Here is a 22962-nt window from a genome sequence, read left to right on the forward strand (position 1 = left end):
ATGCTTTATAAATTAAACACTAATAAGTAAATATTAAGTTTCACTATAAAATTACTAGAAGTAGAGAAAGGGAGATGATGTAACAAGAAGGAATTACTCAGGGAAGCTCACTCCAAAGATAAACACTGCAACATTTCCTGTTTAACAAGTTATGGAGGAAGCAATGCGAAGCATCCAGTACAGGTCTCCCACATCCTGGGCCTTTGATGCTTTTTCTTACACATTAAGTCCTGAGTCAAGGAAAGTCTAGTGAAACTGTGCTCCTTACTCCTAGTAATCCAAATTTAGACCACTCTCGGTAATACTACATTCAAGGTACCAGATTTTTACAAGCTAGCTTGGGTATCTGCTATTCATCCACTGAAATGTTATTTACCTACTGAGGTCACTCAATGAGCAAAGCACAGGTTCTGGCTGTGGGGACGCAGGGATGCATAAACCCAGTCCTAGACCTCATGCAGCTTTGTGTGTCTTAGAGAGGCAGCACGTGCACAAAGACGTGTAAGAGCAGGTAGAATAAACTAGGTGACAAGACCATAGGAATTCTGGGAGGGAGTAATTTCTTTGGGGCTGGGGAAGATAGGAAAGAGGTGGGGAGAGGTTCTTTAAAGGACCAGAGTCATTTGGTCCTCTTTAAAGATAAGAAGAGTCTGGGAGTCCAGGGTAGGGAATTCAACGTGAATGAAGGGAGAGAGATCAGGGACTATGGAATACATAAGAGAAATATGCAGTTTACCAGCATACTTTAGGTTTTAATCTATTATAGGGAATGAATACAAATTGAATTAATGATTGCATTTTTAAAATATAAAACTTAATAGAAGCAACTAATATACTCTATGGCTCAAAATGGTCAAATTAATATTAGGACAAAAGTATTTCTATGACATGTTTCATTAGTACTATAGTATTCACAAAAATTAGAAATAACAAATGTCTAGTATATCTTCTGCTGGCAAAGATTACTTTATTTTCTTTCCCAGCAAAAGTAAAAACGGATCATTCTGTTTCCATCTGTGCTGGAAAAACAAGCAGTCATTAAATGCAACTGTTATGCCCATCTAAAGCCTTGAATTCAAGTTGTATTCATGAGGTCCTGTGTCAATGACAAATGAAACCAAGTGCACAGATCTGTGTCTGCAGGGAGCAGGGCACAATAAAAAATATTTGAGATCTAAAATAAATAATGAGCTCTGGAAGAAATCAAGAATTGGCCTAGAGAAAACGAGAATGTGTGGCTCATGCATGTGCACAAGATTGCCTTTTGGTGTCTGCACAGCGAGACTTTAGTGGTAGGCAAGATCCCTGAAGGGCTGGCTGCAGGGACTCACTTATGCAATTTTGAACAAGAACTAGAACCAGCACTTTACAACCCTAGCTAAAATTGCTGTTTGAGAACCCACGAAGAGGTACGTAGTTAAATTCAAATTAATTGGCAAGCGAAGAAACTCAGGAAACAGCACAGGGTGGCCCACAATTCCTTGAAAAAACTAGTGATTCTGCTAGCAAGTAAATTCATTACAGAGAGACTAATTTTCAGAGTACAATTCACACATTTTGGTTGAGTACCATTTACACTGTTCTCCTTGATTCTCACTTCTGGACACTCTCGCAGAAGTACTAACATTCTGTATATGAATGGGTATAAACACATGCTTATATAATTAAGGTTCAATGTCTAGTTGTAAATTAGATAAGAAAACTGTACTACATTGTGTGTCAGGAGATCTGCAATGTATTGGTCATGGTTCAGACACTTATCTAGTTGGCTGACAGGAGCAATTTAAATTCATTGCCTGCTCTATTGTTTTCTTCTCAGTGAAGGAAGGAAGACGGTCTGCATTAGCATTCTTCAAATTTGGGTAAACAACACATCCCAATAAGGCTGGAACACAATATAAGAACATCATAATTCTTTATTAGAATTTCTGTGTATTCTAAAGTCTATAAGTACCCTTGTGGGCCAAAAAAATACCTATGCTTGTATGCATATAATAAAGCTTTTATTATTTTATGTTGCCAGTAAGGGCCAAGAAACATTGACAAATGCTGCTCTAGATGACCTAGAGGATCTAGATGACTTAAGCATCTTCCAACCTTAAATGTCTGTGATCCGAATGGTTCAGTTATTATATTTGCTTCAAGGTCTGCATAGATGGGTTTGAAGACCCATCTATGGGTCAACTTGTGGCCCACAGCTTCACATGAACTCCTGGATAACTGATGTGTCTCCCCCTTGACCTAGATCTCCTCAAGGCTGCATCTACCACTTCCCACTTCCTATTGTCCTCAAGCCCATGACAGAGCCCAGCAGGCATCAGGTGCTCAAATGTAAAATTGTCAAAGGAATCTATCTCTATTTCAAGAAATATTTATCTGCTTTGAAAAGAGAATGCAGGAGAAATTAGTTTTTGATCCTCACAGATGAGTATTTATCTGGATTTATTAGTGGCAGGGTCCATTTTCTTCTAATATCCACATTTTCTTATTCAACAGTACTGTCACCTACAATCTCTGTTATTGGTAACATTATTCAGGAGTCCTTTTCTCATTAAAAGTTGATGAAGTCTTCAGATATGGAAGCTGAAAAATAAATGTCTGTCACATGGAGTATAATTTCTTTGACATTAAATACAGACTTGAAGGGTTTCTAAGATTGGAGAATATTGTATTTTTTGGACAGAAAATATTGATTATGTCATCAGAATATGGAAAGAGAATGAGTGAAAAGGAAAAAAATGTCTTGCTCTCAGATGGTACTCTGAGGGGCTTTAAGGTTGATGGGTTATTTTTCCACTCCACACTTTTATTTATTTTTGATCTAGTAAAAAGAGACATTTCTGACTGGCTTTCTACTACCACCATTATACAGGAACCTGGTACTAAGAAGTCAAAGATTTAATGAAGTAAAGTACTCCTTCCGGGAATATAAAAGATTCTAAGTTTCCAAAGAGTACAATTACTGTCTAGTTTTCCATACTTGGTAACACTACAGCTGGCAGATTAATCATGAGTCTGTGAAATATAAGAACATCAATAAAGAAAATAGTACAGATCTATTCTTACTACTGGTTTCTCCAATGTAGAGTGTAGGCATGTATTTTAGAATTACTTAATGTCCATGTTGCAAAGTTAACAAATTTCTATTACTGACTATTAATGCTAATTAACAAAGTCTGGAGAGGAAAAGAATCCTTTTTCACTTAGGTCCCTGCATTCCATCTCAAATGTTGGTGTTCTTCAAGCTGTGCCCTTCTTTTCAGTTTTCATTTCCTCGGAGCCAGCTGCCACACTCAAATCGTCACCTACGTCCCTAGTCAGCATCCTCACCCAGACACCATGTCCCATTGTCCACTGTAGCTTTCCATGGGGAGTTTCCATACTTGTGTAATATCCCCATGATTATTTTGAATGAATTCATTTTTGTGTCTCCCTTTCTACTACATGTATTTATTCACTATATTCCTCATTTCGAAGAAAAAAGAATTGATTCAGTTGATATAGGGAACTGAGAATTATCCCTGACTTCTTTTTCTCCTTCACCTCCCTACATGTTGTACATTTGTGCCACCCGTCTTCTGACAATTTTCTACATGCTCATGCAGAATGTAGGTTCTTGCAAAAGAAAGAAATTTATCTTTTCCCCTCTGCCTTCTGGCACTGTGAGGAGATGTTAAATGACTTGAAGCATTTACAGCGAAGAAAGCAGGGGTAAATTTGTCCACTACTTAAGTTACATGTGCAAAGTTGTTAGAATATTGAGATGATGAGCTATTTGGTTCAAGAAAGTGCAGGTGTGAGTTGATGAGTTATTATGGGAGGAGATGTATTTTACACCTGTGTTTACGGAAATGGCATCGTTGAATGTTTGCTTTTGGTTCAGTGTATGGGCTAACTAATCTCCTTGAGAATTTTGGGTGGCTCTTACTACAGCTTGAATGCTTAACATCTTGAGTCTCCAGGTTTTATTTTTCACTTGGAAAACCCTCAGTGTACCTCATTTGTTGGTGAATTATTAGTTAATTAAGTTGGATTTGCATAGTCCTTTCAATATGAAAGCAAGAGCAGTTTTTTTTTATGTTAAAAGAAGTTGGTTAATGACAAGTACTTAGAAGCTCAAACTGGCCATATTTCTCTTAAGAAACCCTCCAAACTAAGTCCCCTCCTGATGATTTGTTTTATTTACTGAGATCTAGAAGCATACTTCCTATCCAGCCGTGCAATGCATCAGTGGCAAGCCAAAGAGGCACATTCACCTCTGAGCTAAAAGCCTTCTCAAAGAGTCCAGGGCAAATTTTTGCCAAGCTGAGAGATGATGATATAGAGATGAGAGGTAATGAACCGAGTTACTTACTTAGATCAACTGAGGTCTTGATCCATGTCCAGTGATAGCCATTTCATTTGGCAATCTTTCCTCCTTGTCTATCGTAAAAGAGAAAGCCTTTCCCAAATTCTCCTTCTTCTAACTACTTAGTACTTACTCTGCAAAAGCCTTTCAATAATTGACCTGATGGAGAAGCAGGATTTGAGCTTCCAAGTGTCAGTTTTTCCTCATCACAACCATGTAATAGGCCCGTGTCACATAAGATCAACAGAACATTCCTGGGTGATGGGATTGAGATCAATTGTTTCTGTTGGGCTTGATACTTGGTGTGCCGAGTGTTCCTCTCCATCAGATATCTTGGTTAATTCCTTAAGACTGGCCACACCATTACTTGTTTTTGCCTGGTTATGTATAAAATTGTTTTCAGAGCTTTTTCTGTCTAGAATCAGGCTACAAAGCCCAATAGCAAAAGGAATCAAGAGCTTTTTCTCTCAGATTTTCACATGGTTATTTTCTTAAGTGGAAATGATTCTACACTGAGTAAAGAGTGCACTATAATGTTTACCTTTTTGTATGAGAACATGAAGTGTGCCAATGGCCTTCCTCCCTCTTCTTTCCCTCCATTGGACATAAAACATGCCCTGAGAATCTACAAATGGAAGCTTCCTTTTACAGCAGTGCCTGGAAGCAGAGACTCATTAGACATGGTGTCAATGTTGCCATTAGAAATCATTCTTTGGGTGTTTAATGACAGTCCCTGAAAGTTTGCTTCTGGCAAAAACCTGACCCCCGAAGCCTCAGCTGGGAAATAGAATACAAAAATGAATTTTCAAATAACCTGTCTAGCAGTGCTTTTTGGTTATCTTTATAAACTGAAAAGCAGCTTCTATGACAGGATTCAATTCCATTAGAGATTATGCTATTAATAATACTGCTGAATTATTTTCAATATTCAATTTAAAATAATGGCTCAGTAACCTCATGACTTTTGGGAAATAAGCCTCTGCACAAGAAAAATTCTACTTGATCAGAAATTAGGTATGCATGTGTATCACACACTTCAGAGAGAGAATACCTTGGGGTCATGCATTTACTCAAAAGCCACATTTGTTCACATACAATGTCCTTCCATTACAATGTCCTTTGCCTTAGCAGTGAAGAAAATTAAATGATGCCAATTAATAGAAGGACTTATTGCAATCCCTCAGCAAGTCAGCAGAAAAGCCAGAAACCAGGGACACACCCCTCAGTGGCTGATTTTTTTAAGTAGGGCAGTACATCCACACACACTCTCTTCTTTCTGTGCTCTCCCTGCGTGTGGAGACTCCCAAAAGCCCATTTCTAGCTAGAAATGGAATCTCATCCTTTAAAAAGTATTTTTACCTTAACATTTGACATTTTGCTCAGTCTTCCCAAAGAAGAGTTTTCTCAAACTGTACTTCTCCATTTCCAGTAGCAGAAAATTGGACTTCTGGGTGTAGAAATATCAACTTTCATTTGCATGTCTAAAAGCCACTTGTTTCCATAAAACGAAGTTCTTCTGTGTGACTACTGAACATTTGCAGGTGCAGTTTTCAAGAGAGGGAGATGATGGGCCTGCAAATGTGGCCCTTGAAGTAAAAGATGATCAAAAATAAATCAAATGATCATCATCAAATTAGGAACAACTGAAAGTGAAAGGAAAAGAAGGGGTAATGAGCAAGCCCTCCCTACCACTGAAGGGCTCATGATGAATCTTTTAAGCTGAATCAAAAAGGATGAACACTGAGAACTGTCTTTAAAAAAGCCTGGTTCTTTTTGTCTATCAGTGTGCACCTGGCAAAAGAAGGTTCCAAGTGTCCCAGCCTAACAGCTGTGTGATTTTCGCACCTCTCTTCTCTTCTGATCTGGCACCACGTTCCGCAGCTTCTTTTATTGAAACACTTTATGAATTCATCCTTCCCTTGTACTATTAGGGCTCCTTGGTTTGCAAGCAAGAAGAGCTGGTTCTGACTCCTGTAATCAGAAAGGAATTTACTAGAGGAAAGCATGATAGCTCTCAAAAAGGAGGCACAAAGGCAACTCCAGGGATCTGTGGAGTGGAGAAACAGAAGGTCTCAACAGGGCTTTGCTGTTGGAGAGAACAGGTACCAACATCAGTTACACTTCCTTCTATCTCCCTTCTAAAGTTTTGTATTTCAGGGAAAGACTGGCTGCTTGACCTAGCTGTGAATGTTCTCCCTGGTAGAAGAGGGTGGGATACCTTGATTAACAAGATGGTATCTGATGGAGAAGTCATTCCCTAAGTAACAGCAGGAGGCTATTACCAGTGAAAGTGAGAATGGGTGCAGGGCAGCCAAACTGATGAATGTCCACCACATTCTTCTAGACTAGACTCTTATTTCCTCAGGCCTAACACTTCAGATTAATATAACTTATGACATATCCTTTAGTTGATGCATGAATCTGTGCTAGAATATCTTGAGCAGAGGACATACAGAATATGCAAGAACATTATCAGGCCTAGGGCATGCACTACCTTATACAGAAGCCTGTTATTCAGGTTTCAGCAATTCCCTTTTGTTGAACTAAAATCATTCATTCCATTCCTCAAGGTATTGAGTGCCTAGAAGGTTTCAACCAGCCTGCTGGTGCTGATGTAGCCCTCACAGACCTGGTAGTCTAACATAACGTCTACTCACCAATCCTAATTCTTCACACCCACTCCACTGCTACATTTCAGAATTCTGAAGAGTAACTCAACTCAACTAGTCTGGTGAAATCTAGAAGCACATAAACAAACAATAGTCACTTAGAAACTATAATGGAAGAAGTTTCCATTCATCGAAGTACCTCAAAATATAAAATAGCTTACAAAGTACTTAACAAGAAATTTGTAGTTCTAATGTGAAGATAGTGATAAAAATTTATGAAGGGCCATAAAAGATAACTTGAATAAATGGAGAGATATATTCCTGGGTGGGAAGGTTTAACACTGTAAAAGCACCTCTTCTCAAATTAATCTAAAAATTCAATGTAACCATAATCATTATCCCCAAATTATATTTTGCTTGAGACCTAACAGAATTATTTTTAAAGTCCATCTGGAATAATAAATATGTACATATTGCAAAGAAGCTCAGAACATGGGGAAGGGGGTTGAACATGGGGAAGGGATTGAAATGAGCCATGAAGTTGAAATGATAAAAATGGTAAAGACCAAAAGCTCAGTAGAACAATAGGAAACTGAGAACACACATACACATATATGTATCTCCACACATGGAATTCGTGTTAGAAATTGAGAGGTTAAGGTTGAAGGGTTTTAGGACAGGTGGATAACCATCTAGATAAAAATCACATCCCTAAAGTTCCCTGCAGCTCATATAAAAACAAATTCCAGTTGGATTTTATTATAAAAATAAAACCAGACTACTATTAAAAGGAAGACTACATTACCATTAATAAACATTTGGGCTTCCTAAATGTAAGTTAATACTATCTTAGGCTTTGTAAAGAGGATATAAAATTAACCACAGAAAAATTGAAAACTTCTACAGTAACCTTTTACCTTACCTAACACTATAAAACATATTTAAAATTTATTTAAAATGTAAAACCACAAACTGGAGAATATTTATAGCCTATATGATAAACAAAAGGTTAATATTCTTAATAGAAAAGAGCTCCTAAAACTTAATGTGACAAAGATAAACATCTCAGTAGGAAAAAAAAAGAACAAAGAACATGAATAGGTGGTTCACCAAAGAAGAAATCAAACTTATCAATGACATGTAGTCCAACTGCTTTCCTCAGTAAAACTATAATAAATTTACATCATAATAAAATGGAACTTGTTTATCGAGTTAGCAGGAACGAATACCATTGAGGGTGGTAGACATGGGAGTGAATAAGCTCTCACATTGTTGATGAAAAAACAAAAGGACAAATTTTTCAGAGGATAATTTGGATGAATTTTTCCAAGACATTAAAATTTTAGCCTTCTTATTAACCCAGCAGTGGTATTTTTAGGCAGTTATATAAGTAGAAATCCAAACATCAATCTACAAGTGTTACCATTGCAATTGTGTTAAAAATATTGAAAACTATAAACAAAAGGTTGGTATAATAAATTATGGAAGTTGATATGATATGGTAGGTGGCCATTAAAAGCAACAATATAGAAGAACATCTGATGTTATGAAAAACACTCACTATAAATTGTTAAGTGGAGAAAACCCACTTGCTTAAAAATAAACAATGTTTGCATGCATATATTTAATCAAGTATATGTACATGCATAAAATTAGATAGACCCAGACCACTATTAACAGTAGTTGTTAATAGGCAGTCACAACACATGTAATTCTAATTTTATTCCCTTCTATGAACTTGCATTTTCTACAGTGTACAAGGTGAAACAAAAGCAGGTTTACAATTGCGCCTGTGGAAATATAATACAATAATTAATAAACAATAAGACAAGGACAAACCCCGTATTTCATGTACTCACAACTGTAAATCTACTTTTGTCCCACTCTGTATGTGCTCTACTTTGGCCATAAGAGAAAAGTTTTTAAAAATGTTTTTAAAAGCAAAAGAAATCCTTTCTAAAATGAAATCTTAAGTGAAACCCAATTTGTGGAACCAATACAGGGATGAAGTCGGGCACTTAGAGCACTCTTCACTTGGTAGACACCGTTGAGCAGCCCCTTTGAAATGACAGGGCCCGGGGATTCTGTTGAGAAACCATCGCTGGTAAACCCTATTCCTAGGGCCGACACGATGTGTTGTTCGTGAGCCGTACACGGCCCCATGAACCCTGGTCACCCCTCAGCTACTCATACACTCTGTGATAGCTCATTCCACATAGGTCACTTTAGTCCTTGCCATATATTCACTGGTTAAGCATTTTAGAAAAAGAGTTTTTTAGATTTTAGCTTTGTATGATATTAGTTTACTTGTAGATTAGAAGTAGAAGAATTTTTATCATTACCTCAAGTACCCTCAGAGAACTTAATTTGATACCACACCTTCAGATTTTATTGAAGGCTGGTATGGAAATGACTACATAGGAATAGATTTCCATCTTCCCAGAAATTATTATTAAATATGCTGTCCATTGAGGTGTTGAAAGGCCGTTATATAAAGAAGCATGTAATACATTCCCCTAAAATTTTAGTACCATAAAAATAGTTTGCCCATTTTTATAAATGAGTATGATATCCTTTTTTAATGATGTATTTTTCCTGTATAACTTGTCATGTTTTCCTTTTGGCTTTGGCGGCCAGAAAGCTCAGAGTTATATGTATGGACAAACCACAGCAATAAACAGCTGCCTAATTTTTCAGGAAAACTCTAACCCAAAGCATTCGAATATTTATTCTGAACTAAATGGTCCCATGATATACATGTTACAAGATATTGCAAATCCAGTTTGGAAATAAGATAGCATTAAATAATTAATAAAGAAACACATACATAATTTGGACTAAGTAGCCTTGGTCTCTAGTTGTAGAAAATGCTCACACTTAGACTGGTTTGTATCCAATGCCTACTAGGCATGTTCTTTAATCTGAAGCACTGCTCTGCACTGACTGTGGCCCTGGGTGCAGCCATCCACATGTGGGTCTTTTTGCTACTTAGGACCATACCTGCCCCCATCCATCCCATCACGCTAATTCCTAAGAGATCGTCTTTATGGCATTCTTAAGGATAACATGTTAGAAAAGTGTGGTCAAAGAGCAAGGTGCAGATATACTAGGAGGAACCCCAAAAGTCTTAAATTGTCTTCTGGAGGACAGTCCCCTTGTAGTACAGGCTTCCCCCATTAGGTGAATGTTCTAGGAACCCATCTGCATCAGTGTGCCAGCTGGCATTGTTGTGAGAGTCTGCATTCGGCTTCCGTGAATTTTTTTGATGCATTTGTTCATTTTCTGATGAGTGATTTATTGGGTTGGACAAAAAAGTTTGTTTAGTACTATTTTATACAATGGCTCTAGTAGTGCTTGGATGCCTTTAACTTCATTTGAAATAATTTTTTTAGATTGTATTGTGACTGTTGTCATATCAGCATGCATTAAAAAAACTTCTAATCTTTTTAAAGATTTTATTTACTTAGTTTTTAGACAGAGGGGAAGGGAAGGAGAAAGAGAGGGAGAGAAATATCAATGTGTGGTTGCTTCTTGCATGCCCCTAACTGGGGACCTGGCCCTCAACCCAGGCATGTGCCCTGACTGGGAAACAAACCAGTGACCATTTGGTTTGCAGGCCAGTGCTCAATCCACTGAGCCACACTCACCAGGGCAATATTGGTGAATTTTTGTGTAGCCATTTTAATATTGAAGATGGAAGAAGATATGCAGCATTTTTCATGTATTTTGCTTTATTATTTTAAGAAAGGTAAAAATGCAACTGAAACACAAAAAGAAAAAAATTTGTGCAGTGTATGGAGAAGGTGCTATTACTGATTGAATGTGTCAAAAATAGTTTGCAAAGTCTCTTTGTACTATTTGGCCAAATAGTTCTCTGCTGTGTGCCTGTCTTATGCATTGGGAGATGTTTAGCAGCATGTCTGGCCTGTACCCACTAGAAACCAGTAGCAGGAGAGATAGCCACTGATATGCTCAAAATATCCAAATCAATCAAGTTATTGGTGAAGATGAAAAATATGTCTTTCATTTTACAGAAAAAAAACTAAACAGACTTTTCGGCCACCCAATTTGAGCACACCTGCCCCACGCACTGACTATCTGGCAGTGTTTGGCCAAAATGGCTTGACCTCATGCCCGACCCTCCCTATTCACCAGATCTCACCCCAAGGGCCTTTTTATTGTTTCCTCAAATGACAAAAGTCCTCAAAGGGAAATGTTTTGCCTTTGTGCAAGAGTTGAAACAAAAAAATAGTAGAAGCACTAAAAGGTATCAAAATTGATGAGTTCAAAACTGTTTTGAGGAGTGGAAAAACAGTCTCCATAGGTGTAGTGCATCGAATGGAGAGTACTTGGAAGGTGACTAAAGATTAAATATGTAGGAATAAATACCCAATTTTTAATAAATAAATTCCATTTTTGCCCCCCCCTTTGAACATGGGCCATTACCTTTAAAGTAATTAATAGAACAAAATCTTGCTGAAATGGACTGGGAAGTAGAACATTGTTCATACACAACACAAACCATTCCTGTGTTTGTGAGTGTGTGTTTATTACAAAGTACAGCAGTAGACTAAAAAATAAGTAAGTTAAGATGGTAAAGACCAAAAGCTCTGTATGTGCTCTGTATACTTCTTTATCTTCCAGATAGGTCAAATATGTATTCTTATTTTTAATATTGCTAACATCATTTTACAACGTGGTAAGTGATAGAATGTGAAGAAAAGGGAACTGATGAATATGCATTTTCACCTCCATTATTTTATTGAAGGGACACCAGCGGTCTTCTCTGGGGTAAGCTTAGGCTCTTCAGCAGCCTCCCTGTTAACTAGTAAGGCACTAATGTAACTGAGGTTGGAATGCTTTGGATACAAGGGCCCAGCAGGGTGGACTCTGGTATCGTAGTCCTGACTATAGTAACATAAGCTTGTCATTGGCAGGGTGGCTTTCTGTATCAGGGAGAGACACCCTTAAAGCCTGAGGGAGTAGCTTGGTCCCTGCAGCTCTGCAGTCAGTTGGGTCAGCTGCCCAGGGCACCCGGATAGGTATCATTACAAAAAAGATTTGCCAAGGAGTTCCTGTTCAAAGGACAGCCCACAACAGCCTAGGAGCAAGAGTGCCAGGCAGGCTCCTGGGGCCCAACATCTTCCTATTCTTAGGGGCCTGCCTCATATTTCACAGGTGAAATTTCATTCAAGGTAGTGATGCTTGGTGCCCACAAGCGCAGCCTCTGGAGTTAAACCTCCAAATTTTATATCCCAACTCTAGCACTTACTGTTGGCTGAGTATACTAGGTACAGTTCCTAAATTTGAATCTCTCTGCAAATTAATGAGAACATTCATAAAAGGCAGTTAGCCAGCACCTGTAGCATAGTTCTCTTGCAATATAAGTCAACTTTTATTATTTTAGGTTTAAAGTACCACCTATTAAAATGCAAATTACCCTGGAGAGGTACACTGCTACCAGGTAACACTTTTAGAGAGCTTTTCACCACCTGAATGCCAGTTAAATTGTGGCGAGAATCAAGGACCTGGGACTGGAACCCAGGAGAAGCAGGAAACTGGGGAAAGGAGACACAGCTTTGGCATCTGCCAGGAGCCACAGTGATTCTTTTACACGGAAAAGCGCCCAAGCGTGGTGGCCACCCAAGTGCAACCCCCCCCCCCCCCGCCACTGCAGAAATGCAATCTAATCGTTAAATCCAGATAGCAGGCCCCATGGCCCTGGGGACCCCGAGGACTGCCCCTTTCTCTACCAACTGTTCCATCTCAGAGGACTCTATATAGAAGGGGTATTAAGCTGTAGAGCCTCCACATTTGTTCTGTTTCTGGCTGCCACAGAATGTGTGCCAGGACTGTGGAGACGTGTACACCCAGGGGAGGCTGCTTCTGCGGGCACTTGCTATTAACAGCTATTCGTGAAGGTACCCATCACCTCCGTCAATTAGTCATTTATAGATCGCAACATCCCCTCCTGAGCAGCAAGGAGAGAAGAAATGGCATTTTGGAGACTTTCAGTTCAGCTTTTATGTACAAAATGGATGAATTATTCTTTTTGAATCCCCAGAGTACCCAGGAGGGGCTGATTTGGACACCCACCTGTGCAGAATGAAGCACTGACCTGTTAGGCCGGCGGCCTCGGCAGACAGGAAGGCGCTCCAAGACAGCAGGAAAAACAGGCCTGTTTCCAGAAGAGGGAACTCACACAGTTTGGTAAATTTGGTCAAGTGATGAAGACAAGTTAAGGGAAACAACAGCTGCTTTGACATCTAAATCCCCTTCTTGGCTGAGAAACACTGATGTGGTTGTGATAGTTGGAGAGCAAGGGAACCGATTTTCAGGCCTGGCTGGGAGGCTGCAGTTCTCACTGGGATGACTGCGAAGGCCTACGTGAGTTTCACGCTTCACTGGGGGCTGGGTACTCAGGGGAAAACACAAACCTGCGTTTGGGTATTTTGTAAAGTGTCTTACCTAGAGGATAAAATCAGCTAACTGTGGGTACAAAACCTCTTGAATTTGGCCTTGGGCCTCGGGGTGTGTCCCTCAGGAGACCACAGCAGACCCAGGAAAAAGCCCCACAGCGTGGGTGAACGAGGCGCTGCTGGCGCATCAGCACCAAGACGGCCACTGCTTCTTGGGGGGATGCTAGTCTGTGACAGATCACCTTGAACACTCTTCTGTCCTGGGGAGGGAAGGAGGATCGGGAGAGGCATTAGATTTAGTGATAGGGAAGCTGCCCTTGTCCCCTTGGTATAAGCAGGATGAGGAAAATGTGTGTTATTTCTAGGGTCAAACAAGAGGCCCTTTTGCAGGCAATGTTTTTTTTTTTTTTTTGGCCAGGGTGACACTTAGTCAATAGCCTACAAATTGTAAATAGAGCGAAAGCACAGCTATCCAAGTCACAGAGAAGGGGTTAGGGAGAGTGATTAGGGGTGACCAGTGGGGAAGGGTTACAAGCAATTGTGCTCGTGATTAGGCAAAAGCACTCTGACAAATAAGGAAATGAAATGTTGCATTTTTATGCCTCTAGAAAAAAATCTAAAAAAGAGTCCACATTAAGAAGTGTTTGGCAGCAGGGCAGGAAAGTAAAAACTATGACATTGGGGTCGAAGGTCCAGGTTCATGTCTTGGCTCTGCTAGTCACTGGGTGGTGGACTTCTGAGCAATACATTAACCTCTCTGAGTCTCATTTCTACCCTATACGAATGGTCAAGGAGAATAATTCCCACTCACACCAGGGTGAAGAGTAAAATAAGATGAAACTCACTAAAAATGTTTTATGAAGTATTAGAAAGCACAATATGCCAACAAGAGGCAGAATATGTCGCAGTTAAGACCACGGCCTCTGGGTTCAGATACACGGCATCAGCTTGAGCGTGTCCTGTGTCCACTCCATGCCTTGGCTTCCCTTCTAGGTGTATAAACCAGTTACTGTGGGTTAAGCACTCAGAAGAGTGTGCCTGGTATGAAACAAGGGATACACAAGTTTTTCTATTCAAATGATTTAAATTAACTTGTTTTGTTAAAAAACAAAAAACACCTCTCCTGGAAATAGATTCAGTAAGGATCTGAAGTAATTCCTAAGTGGAGGGAAACATGGGCCATCCTTTGACCCTTTTCCCACATTCCCTCTTATTGCTGGTGGAGCTTGTTTCTGGTGGAGCTGTTCCTCTGATTCCCTCTTCTAGTTTATTGTCCAGAAGGCATTGGACAGTTTGAGTGACAGGGTATCGGGTGGGTATATGGCATTTTTTTCTTATATCCCTTCCAGAAAGCAGTTGTTTTCAGGCCAAGCCCAAAGCTTGTCCAGAGCCCAGGGACCTTTGCTTATTGTGGGCAAACTCTGGAGGTCAGCACAGTGGAGGAAACACCTGTGCACCTGTCTGCTACTCAGCCTGAGTCTGTGAGAGCCAAGGCCACCGGGGCCCGCGTGACTGACTGTACCCCAGTGCCTGAGCTGCCATCTCTTCTGTATCTCCACCTTTTTGTCCAGATCTGATCCAATTTCATGGCAGACTTTCAATCTCCAGGATTTCTCCCCTTTCCTTATCAACTCATTTACTTATGTATCTACACATTACCTTCACATCAGGCAAAGAAGAGCTTCAACCTCAGTTCTTCCACCTAGAGCAGGCGCTGGAGCCCAAGGCCCGGGTTTAAGTGCTGACCCGGAAATGTCCTGGCTGTGTGGCTGCAGACAAGTTATTTAACCTTTATGAGTCTGTTTCCTCAGCTGTAGACTTGGGAAGATAACACTGTCTTCCTATCAGGATTATCATACAAACTGAGATAGTCCATGCGTAACAGTAAGGACAATCAATGGCTGGCACGTGGTAGTATTTGCAACAACCATTAGATGATATTATTATTATCATGTCAATTATTACTGATATATGACCCAGACTGAGCTACCTAAACTCTTTGACCTCAGTTTCCCCATGTTAAAGTGAGGTTAATTATAACCTGTCTTACAGGGTTGATTCAAATGAGAAGATGTATATAAAGGTTCTGGCAAAAGCTGACATTTACTAAATGTTATCATCATTACTATTACTCTAAACCTGTGACCTCCATTATAATTCCACTTAATAATTAAGAGGCAGCTCTGAGTGGTGTGGCTCAATGTGCCAGCCTGAGAATCAAAGGATTGCCAGTTGGATTCCCAGTCTGGGGCACAAGTCTGGGGTGCAGGCCAGGTGCCCAGCAGCGGGCGTGCGAGAGGCAACCACGCACTGATGTTTCTTTTCCTCTCTTTCTCCTTCCCTTTTCTTCTCTAAAAATAAATACATAAAATCTTTAAAAAATAATAATAATTAAGAGGCAATAGGGAGTAGTGATCAGGAGCATAGTCTGTCTCTTGGTTTCACTCCCTGGGTTTGAATTTTGGCTCTGCCTACTAGCTGTATGACCTCGAACAACAGTTTCCCTTTCCTAAACTTCAGTGTCCAATAAAAATATCATCTGTGCCTGGCTGGTGTAGCTTAGTGGATTGAGCGCGGGCCTGCGAACCAGAGGATTGCGGTTCAATTTCCAGTCAGGGCACATGCCTAGGTTGCAGGCCAGTTGCCATCAGGGGACCCACGAGAGGCAACCATACATTGATATTCTCTCCCTCTCTCCTTCCCTTCCTTTCTAAAGATAAATAAAATCTTTAAAAAATATCATTTGCATGATCTGATTACTGTGAAGGTCAAATGAAGTGTTGCATATAAAACAAATACAGGGGTCCTGACATATCATAAAGAGTTGGTAGATTATTAATCAGTATCTTTGTTAGAAAACAGCCTTACCTTTCTGACTGACTTTATTTATGTCAATGGAATTGACATTCTCCAGGGTTTTCAGGACAAAACTTAGGAGTGGACTTGGATTCTCTCCTCTTATTTATCTCTTATAACAAACCAACTACTAAGTTCTAGAAGTTATTTGAATATTTCCCCATTTTAATGTTTCCGCAGAGTTACCATCACAGTTCCCTGGATTCTAATCCTCCTCCTCTGATCATCCCACATGTTACTCGTTTATGTTGTAAAAATAGGACTTTCCTTGTGTCACTGTCCTGAGCAGGATCTCCCTGGAGTAACACTCCCAGATGCTCCATGAGCTGACTCCATCCCACCGTTCCCTCTCATTTTCCGTTGCTCAGCAGCCCAAACCCTCTGGTCCTCTCAGGCACAGGCACCATGTGCCCCTCAGTTTCATCCCCACTCCTCTTCAATCACCTACCATGTAGCCTTTGCCTATATTCTACCAGCTCAAGTCCAAGTCTAACCTTGCATGTAAATACTACTCTTTAAATTATTTCCCAGGATCATGAGATTGGCCAAGAGTCTATTGAACTATTCCAGACACAATGTCCTCATCCTCATTTCAATGATAAGTTGAAATAGCCCTAATGAGTTGGCTGTGGCTTTGGCTCTCAGTTTCTATCCAGCTATTATACAGAGTTTATTGTTCCAAGCTTGTCACTAGTTGAAGGAAGGGTCCATGTTTTACTCATATTTTGAAACATGATTTACTCATATCTTAGAAACACTTAGTAGAACCTAACCTTTTAGTAGATGGTCAGCCCCCACAGGAAAAGACTCCAACATATTTTTTCTTTGTCTGGGGCCTAGACCCATTTCACACCTTTTATTCCTATTCTTTTCTTCAAGGTCTTTAGTTATCCTTTGCTCTGCATCTTCTTTGTGGCCTTCATTTGGCTCTCACACTTGTCATCGGCCTTCTGGATTTCCTTCTCAACTTTGACTTATTTTCCCATCCTTCCAAGCACTCAGAGTGAACAGCCCACCAGACCAGCATCATTCCCTGGCCCAATCCTCTAAGAACTCTACCAGTCCTCCTACCTGTCTGTTGCAAAAGAGGGAATGACATGACCCAACTGCCAGACCATCATTTCTGCAAACACCATTTCTTCCTTGCTTGCTGTCTCTTTCCCTACAATAGCAATAGACGCTTGTTTAAATCCACAGTGATCTTTGGGTTGGCCAACACTGAGCTGGTGATTGATGCGCATAAGAAAATAATAGAGGATATGGATACCTGGTTTACCATTTCCAGTCAATCCTAACTTGTTCTAGACCTTGAATCTTCAGTTATCCCTCTTGATCCTAATATAGCCAATCCTGGTGCCCACTGCCTACCTGTTTTCTGAGGTAGTAATTGTTTAAGACAGTTAGTGTCCTGTAATTAGACAGTGTCAGTAGTGCTAAATCTGGCCTTGGACCAGACAACTATCTGGCCCCCCCTGCCACTGGTACCAACCTACAACTGAAAGATGACTCAGGTGGCCCCAGTGGCATTGCGTCATCCTTGAACCAGACTAGCTATTTCCAGGCCTGGAGGTTGTCCATTTTCAGAAACATTACCAGTACATTGCTTTTAACAGTCCCCATCTTCTCACACACGGACAAAGGATATCAGTGCTGTGACAACAGCATACGCAGACCCCATTGCAAACGAGCCTGCGAAGATCCCCAGGAAATTCCCCACGGACTGGAAGAACGCGGCGGCGTCAAAGGCATTGGGATTCTCCTTGGGACTGTAGATGGATATGGAACTGCAAAGAGGAGAGAGTGAAGGTTAGTCAGTGATTTCCATCTTGTTGCCCAAGTACCAGACGTCTGAATTTAGCACCCACTTTTGAAAAGGGCACCTTCTCTTATCAGGTTAGGTGCCGGATCAAAGAGTCAGGGGAAACGAGGGAGGCCAGGTAGAAGTGGAGAAAGCAAAACGCTTTCCCTTTCCTTGGCACCCACATATTGCTGCCAGTCAGTAAACATTTTTATATTGGAAGGGTCATAAAGAATATTGTTTCAGAGCAAACCAGGCATTAAAGCATGGTAGGTGTATAAGGAATCTGCTGAGAGATAGATAACTGTGAATTATTTAGCAGCCATATGTCTTCAGTGCTGTTATATATTCACAAATGTTCCTGATAAAAAGTGCACATTTATGGCCTGTGCACAAATGGGTGATAAAATCACAGCGTGCACAAAACATTCTGCTGTGATATTGTTATAAACCACAAAGCACTCCTCCGTTCCAGTGTAACCCTTCAGAAACAGCAGGCCAGGCAAGAGCCTCACAGGATGAACCCCCGGGGAGAAACAAACCCCTCATTTTCCCACAGAAACTAATGGCAGCAGCTGCCTGAGGTCATCTTTTATACATCATTCTGGTGGCTGCCAGCATATTTATTTCTAGAGAGAAAAATCAGTCCACCAATAGGCAGTCTGTTCACTTAAATATTTTTAAGGATGCCATATATTTTCTTTTTACCAGAGCCTCAAACCCCAGAATGTGAATATGAAGGTCAAGATGCGCCCTATTTTAGGAAATACAAACTCCACGTTATAGCATTAAAATGAGCAGATGTGTTCGAGCCACTAGTTTCGGGATCCTGGTGAAATAACATTGCTGGCCTTTTTTTTCAGTTTTAATATTAGTAAGAGGCCTTTAAAACTCATGAGAAAAAAAAAATCAAGACTTTCTCAGTGGATGCTGGAAGGGACTTTGGAGCAGTGTAGAGAGAAGTACACTGGACACACCGACTTGAGATTAGACTGGGTTGCACAGAGATGTCATCATGGCGTGAATGACTGAAGCATGCCAACTCTCTGACCCTGCTTTTTGTGTCTGGAGAGTAGTTAAGACAACAGGGGGAGTGGATTCCAATTCTCCCAAAGGAAGATGTGTGGTATATAAAAAAGGTAGTTTTAAATGCTCCTAGTTTTTTCCCGGATGTTTTTAAACCCCTAAAGTAGAGCAGCTTTGATCCTGTAATTGGATAAGGAAGATGAATGTTGATCTCAAATGCAGCCCTGAGATGTATACAGAAAACGGTTGCCTTTGAAGTGTTCTTCTTTTTGTAAAGGGTTGTGCTTTGCAGAAAAAAAAAAAAAAAAACCAGCCAGTGTATGTTTGGGTCCTTTGTATCGGAGGGCCCTGGGAAAGAGGGCAGAACCCCCTCCCTGGCCATCAGAGACTTGGTGCCCAAGCTTCAAGGCTAGATGAGAGTTGACATTCGCCAGCTTATTTCTTCACTTCAGTGAAGAAACAGCAGCAATGAGAAAATACTGTGTTTGCATTCTGCCTTTCAGACAAAGGTTTATGCCCAGCTACAGTTTTGTAAGCAATTCTGTTAATTCCTGAGGCTGTTCCCCGAAGATCTGACCCCTGAATGTACCTCTTCACCCCCCTCTCCACCTGCAAGAGGTATTTCCTCTGTCCCGATGCTTCCCAAGCCACCCTGTCACATCTCACATCACTGAGCCATGTCCTGCACCATTATTTACATAATGCTTTTCTTTAAATCAACTCCTTTTTATTCAAATACAAAAACTTGTATTAAAGAACATTTATGAAATACAGGTTTGATATAGTAATTATATTTCTTTTTAATGACTAGGAAATAATATAATTATTAAATTAAAAAAAAAAACTTCACCTGTGTGTCACCTAAAATGATCTGGGTACTTCAGTTAGTTCAGAGTCTGCACTTTGGGAGACCTTCTCTTCCTGGGCTCCAATCCCCACCTGACGGGGCACAGTCAAACTTCATGCCTTTCCTGTGATATTGGCTTAACTGAAGGGGAAAGCTTAAATCTTCTTGAGCTACAGAGACTCATCCAGTGAATTTACCAGCCCTAAATCTCCTCAAAACGAATGCACTCATACCTGCTACATGCCTGGTGGTGCATTACATGCAGGGTGTTGGGCGGGCAGGGAAGGGCGTAGAGAAGAGAAGCCGAATTTGAGTCAACAAACATTTTATTGAACAGATGCAAGGCATACCTAGGCACAGAAGCCTCACAGATGAAAACAAGTAGCTCTAGCCATGGTGCCGAGTGGGGTTTTGTCAGAAATACACAACTTTCAAGGGTGCAGATGAGGAAAGGAACACTATTTTTGAACAGAGTAACTATTTTAGACTGACTTTCTTTTTTAAAAATATTTTTTATTCTTAATTACAGTTTATGTACATTATTATTAGTTTCAGATGTACGGTGTGGGGATTAGACATCTATATAACTTACAGAGTGATCACCCCAATAAATCTAGTACCTGACACTGTACATACATATTGTAATAGGATTGCCTATATACCCTGTGCTGTACTTTACATCCGCAGGACTATTCTGTAGTACAAACTAGTAGCTACAGACTATTTTAGACTTTCTCGCAAGGAAGCAAGCCAACAGGCAGTGGGGGGGAGAAGGTGTTCCAGGCTGTGGAAGGCATGTGAGTAAAAACAAGGAGGCAGGTGAGTTGGGGGCAGCACCTCAAGACAAAACTCTATACTTACAGCTGAAACCCAGGGAGCATGTTGGTGGGCACCTGCGGAGGGGAAAGGTGGGCAGGTGTCATTGCTCAGAGCTTCAAATTCCATGCTAAGAATATCCCAAAGCCCTCCCATTACATAATATTTTGGTTGTGCCTGCGTTATAACTTTATTTGATCCTATAGCATTTCTGCCAGGTAACTAGGGCAGCTATTATTACCCCTCCCTTTCCTCTTTTTTAAAAAAATAAAATCCAGAAACTAAGAATCAGAGAAATTAAGATCATACATCTAATTAAATTCAAAATGTAGATTTCTTTTTTTCTCTCTTAAAAAATGGATCTTTGGGGAAGGAAAACAGGATAGTTGAGTGAGTCTTCCCTGATTATCAGGGTGGTAGGAGTTCAGGTTCCCCAGTTTCATGCCTGGATGGAACATGGCAACACCGACCTGTGCGCAAGGAGCGAGTGGAGCGTGTTGTGTGGGGCCCCACCCTCAAGCAAGCAAGACTCAGGGCTTCTCATGGAAACCTATGTGCAGGCCTGGATTCTGTTCACAGACCTTCAGCTGTCTGGGTCTGGCCTGGGACTCATTCCACAGGCCAGGACACAGCCTAGAGCCTGGCCTGTGGCAGGCTGGATGAAGGCTGATGGGACGAAGGCAGGCAGACTGGAAAGCAGAAAGGACAGAAGGGAGAAATGCAGGAAGGAAGGAGGCTTGCCAAAGCTGGTTGTCTTTGAAATGAAGCATCACCTACAAGATATTTTTTAGGCACTGTTTCCATGCAGTCATGTTGTGGGTACTTTCAGAATCATTAATCCAAGCCTGAAAGTGACACTTGAGACTCATAACCTGAACCTTAGAGATCTGACCCATATTGGCTGCATGGCCTTGGGCAAGTTATATTCAGACTCAGTTTCAAAGTTCATAAAACGAGGGTAAGGATGGTCCTTATCCCCCTAAAATGTGGGGATAGAAGGTATATTTAAAATCTGTACAATTAGCATGTGAATTGCAGGGCCACTCGTAGAGTGTTGATTGTGTGCATGAGAAATAGTCACTGAATAGTGACTGACCAGGATCACCACCATCATTCTGCTGAGGCCTTCCCCAGGCTCACGGTGCCAGGGCACAGAGTGCTATGGCTGAACCAGGCCTTGTCCCCAGCCGTGGGCAGACCTGGTGTGGCTCCCCTCCAGGCCCACCAGGCCCAGGGTGCTGCAGAGGAACTAGTCACAGGGGGACAGGAAGGTCTCCAGGGAGGAAATGCCCATAGAAGTGAGGCGAGAAGTGGCATGTTTAGTGAGCAGCTCTTGGCTCCTTGGGTCAAGGAGAAAAGGCAGGTCCTCAGCAGCCTGGGCAGGGGTCCAACCTAGGACAAGAACAGGCCAGGACACTGAGCTTGAGGTGCGTCTCCCCAAGTTAAATGGGGGACATTTTCTAGGTAAAGCCTTCTGGCTTCTGGTGAGAAGGGAGGCAAAGAAAGCAGAAGCCTATGGCCCAGAGAGGCTGACGGCCCAGAATAGGGAGTTGTCCCTTCCGCTGCTGTAATTCTCTGTGAAGGAGGCATCCCTGGGCTGTGGTTTTGGGCTTCAATCCTAAGCCTCTGGATAGTGGAGTGGCTACAGAGGGCGTCATCAAAAACGACCAAGGTTTTGGGTAGTAGATGCAGAGCTTTCCAATTTCAACCCAAGACAGAAAGAAATACCATGTTCCCTTCCTCCCCTGCACCAAGGGAGACGCTGGAACCGTTAGTGGATGCAAATACCAGAGAACGGAGAGGAAGGGGAGAAGCAGACTTTCTGGCAACCTGTGTGGTGCTTGCTCTTTGGAACCCACTCTGAAGAGGCACCCTTTATGGCGCAAACTGGTGAAGAACAATATACAATCCTAAGATTGCTGGGAAAGGGTATTTGAGTTGGATGGACCCAAAATCCTTGAAAATGACATGACCAGAAATAGTGCTGTTTAAATATTCATCTCATAAGCTGGAAATAAGTCCAGTTATTGATTCATTCTGTTCAGGAACAGATTATGCAGCAAAAACTAGTTTGATGATAGTGTAGAGTATCCATTCTCAGAAATAAATACGTGTAGCATCTTTTATTAAAAAATTTGAAATGGGTGAAATACCCTAAATTCCTTTGATGAAATGACACGAATAAGAATTCTGTTGCTCACTGTATCATTTAAGACAGACAGGAGAGCAACTCCGTGGTTCTT

General features: G+C 41.0%; 1 protein-coding gene across 2 annotated transcripts in view; it reads right to left on the reverse strand.

Moving 5' to 3' along the window:
• Nucleotides 1–22962, reverse strand: part of SLC9A9 (solute carrier family 9 member A9) — a 529481-nt gene that overhangs the window by 278200 nt on the left and 228319 nt on the right. For both annotated transcript variants that reach the window (XM_037040394.1, XM_037040405.1), the window contains exons 7-8: nt 17878–18016; nt 13076–13181 (exon numbers count right to left, since the gene is read on the reverse strand). In XM_037040394.1, the coding sequence (XP_036896289.1) occupies nt 13076–13181; nt 17878–18016 (245 nt within the window). The remainder of the gene's footprint in view (nt 1–13075; nt 13182–17877; nt 18017–22962) is intronic.

Source organism: Sturnira hondurensis, unplaced genomic scaffold (assembly GCF_014824575.4).
Source record: "Sturnira hondurensis isolate 20B ecotype Veracruz unplaced genomic scaffold, ASM1482457v3 Scaffold0000396, whole genome shotgun sequence".
NCBI classification, from domain to species: Eukaryota; Metazoa; Chordata; class Mammalia; order Chiroptera; family Phyllostomidae; genus Sturnira; species Sturnira hondurensis.